The sequence below is a fragment of the Rhagoletis pomonella genome, unplaced genomic scaffold (assembly GCF_013731165.1).
Source record: "Rhagoletis pomonella isolate Grant_MI unplaced genomic scaffold, Rhpom_1.0 Rhpom_scaffold_00007, whole genome shotgun sequence".
NCBI lineage: Eukaryota > Metazoa > Arthropoda > Insecta > Diptera > Tephritidae > Rhagoletis > Rhagoletis pomonella.
The window spans coordinates 47,070,456-47,072,319 of record NW_023458561.1 but is presented as its reverse complement, the minus strand read 5'-3'; the positions used below and the strand labels follow the sequence as shown (position 1 = coordinate 47,072,319).

At 38.4% G+C, this 1,864-nt stretch overlaps 1 protein-coding gene across 1 annotated transcript; it reads right to left on the bottom strand.

Moving 5' to 3' along the window:
* Nucleotides 1-956: 956 nt before the first annotated feature.
* LOC118743998 (glutathione S-transferase 1-like) lies at nucleotides 957-1,864 on the bottom strand. The gene has a single exon (XM_036476762.1). The coding sequence runs from the start codon at nucleotides 1,739-1,741 to the stop codon at nucleotides 1,076-1,078; it is 666 nt and encodes a 221-aa protein (XP_036332655.1). The 5' UTR covers nucleotides 1,742-1,864; the 3' UTR covers nucleotides 957-1,075.

Sequence of the window (1,864 nt, the reverse complement as noted above, 5' to 3'; positions counted from 1 at the left end):
CTTTTCGAAACACGAAGCAAACAATATACCCACGAAACCATAGATCATATAGTTTTTAGTTTTTCTGTCTGACGACAGAATTTTTGGTAAAGGAGTTTATAGTTTAAAAAATATGATTGATTCCAAAAATTATATAAAAAATTCAGTGCAATGTAGAATAAAAATATGGGTACCAAATGAAGGCGAAAATTCTGTAGAATTAAAAAAAAAGTATTTTTTGGGTTCACAAGGACGCATAGGTATTGAAAAGGATATTCAAGGATAAAACGCAATTTTGCTGTATTTGGCGAATATATTGATCTTTTTGTGTGTAAAGTTGCATACCGCGCGGTGTTACTCGTATGTATGTATGTATAGTGAGCTAGACATTTATAAAAAAAAATATGAAAAAAAGAAAAAAAATGTAGCCAAAACTGGTCAACTATGGCGTTTCTATTATTGCCAACAAGTACAAATTACAAATCCCGAAAATCCTGGGATTCTTGGCAAATAATCCCGGGATTTTTGGGGCCTAAAAAAAGACTGGGCTTCCGGAATCCCGGCATTAGCAGCCCTAGTATGTACATATGTGAAAAAAATCAAAAACTTGTTTTTTCCAATACCCATACTAGTTACTACACAAGGCAAAAAAAACAAGTAATTTTTAGCAAAAAAACCAACTTAAAAAAATGTATATATATATATCATGATCCAATGATCGGATCTAAACCGGATTAGTATGGGACCACCTCTGAGACACTACCTTTCCGATGCAAAAAGAATTATCGAAATCGGTTGACGTGGTCCACAGTTATGCGGTAACATACATAAAAAAAAAAATATTTTAGATTGTACTCCCAGGGGGCCCGCACCACGAAAAGAGCCTAGGGGACCATAGATCCTAAATCCGGCACTGTATGTTTGCACCCAGTGTTTATGAATATGTATTTGTAGTATGTAATTAAAAGCACTCGGCGTTTGATTATTTACCACTTATCGCTAAATTTATTTTATTTCAATCAAAATCACTGATAAATCAGCTAAATACACACACACACATATGTATCTCAAAACATTTCCTGTGGCTCCATATCGCTTATACAATTCGCTTAATCTTTTCCTTGAACATATCGATCAGCATTTTGGCACCATACCCATTCGCTTGATTATAGTAGGACAATTGGCTAATGCGTGCCAACCAAGCTTTTAATTTCGGATTTTTAGCCCCATCGATAGGCGCCAACTCCTCGAAGCTAGATACGGTGGATACGATGCTAAAATCGGCTAAAGTGATTGTTTTACCGCACATATACGGTTCATCGCCCAGAAAAGCCTCGAGAAAGTCGTATGCTTCATAAATGGCATTAATTTTTGTACGCGGCACATCGCTCTCATTGTCATAGAACACTGGCAATGCTATGTTACGCAAACAGCCCTGAAACAATACACCCGATTCAAAGTGAAGACGCTGATCGACCACGGCACGTTTTAAAAAGTCCTTGGGATAAAGTGAATCGTCCTTAGCATAACGTCGTACCAAGTATGCAATAATAGCGTGAGAGTCCCAAATGTATTGGCCATCGTCCTCGAGCACCGGTACCGTATGCTGTGGATTCTTGCGTTCAAATTCGGCGGTTCGGTGTTCGCCATCAAGTAGTTTCACTAATTTGTATTCGTATTGCAAACCGAGCGCAGCCAGGGTCAACTTGCAAGCACGCACCGGTGGACTAGCATCGACGCCGTACAACACTAGTTTGCCCATACTATTTGCAGGTATTTGCGATTGTTATACTAAAATTTAAAGTAGGATGGCTAGCTCAGTTTTTTTTTCGAAGCGCTTCTGCTGCTAGCCGTGTTGGGAGCTACTGTAAAACTGAGACACTGT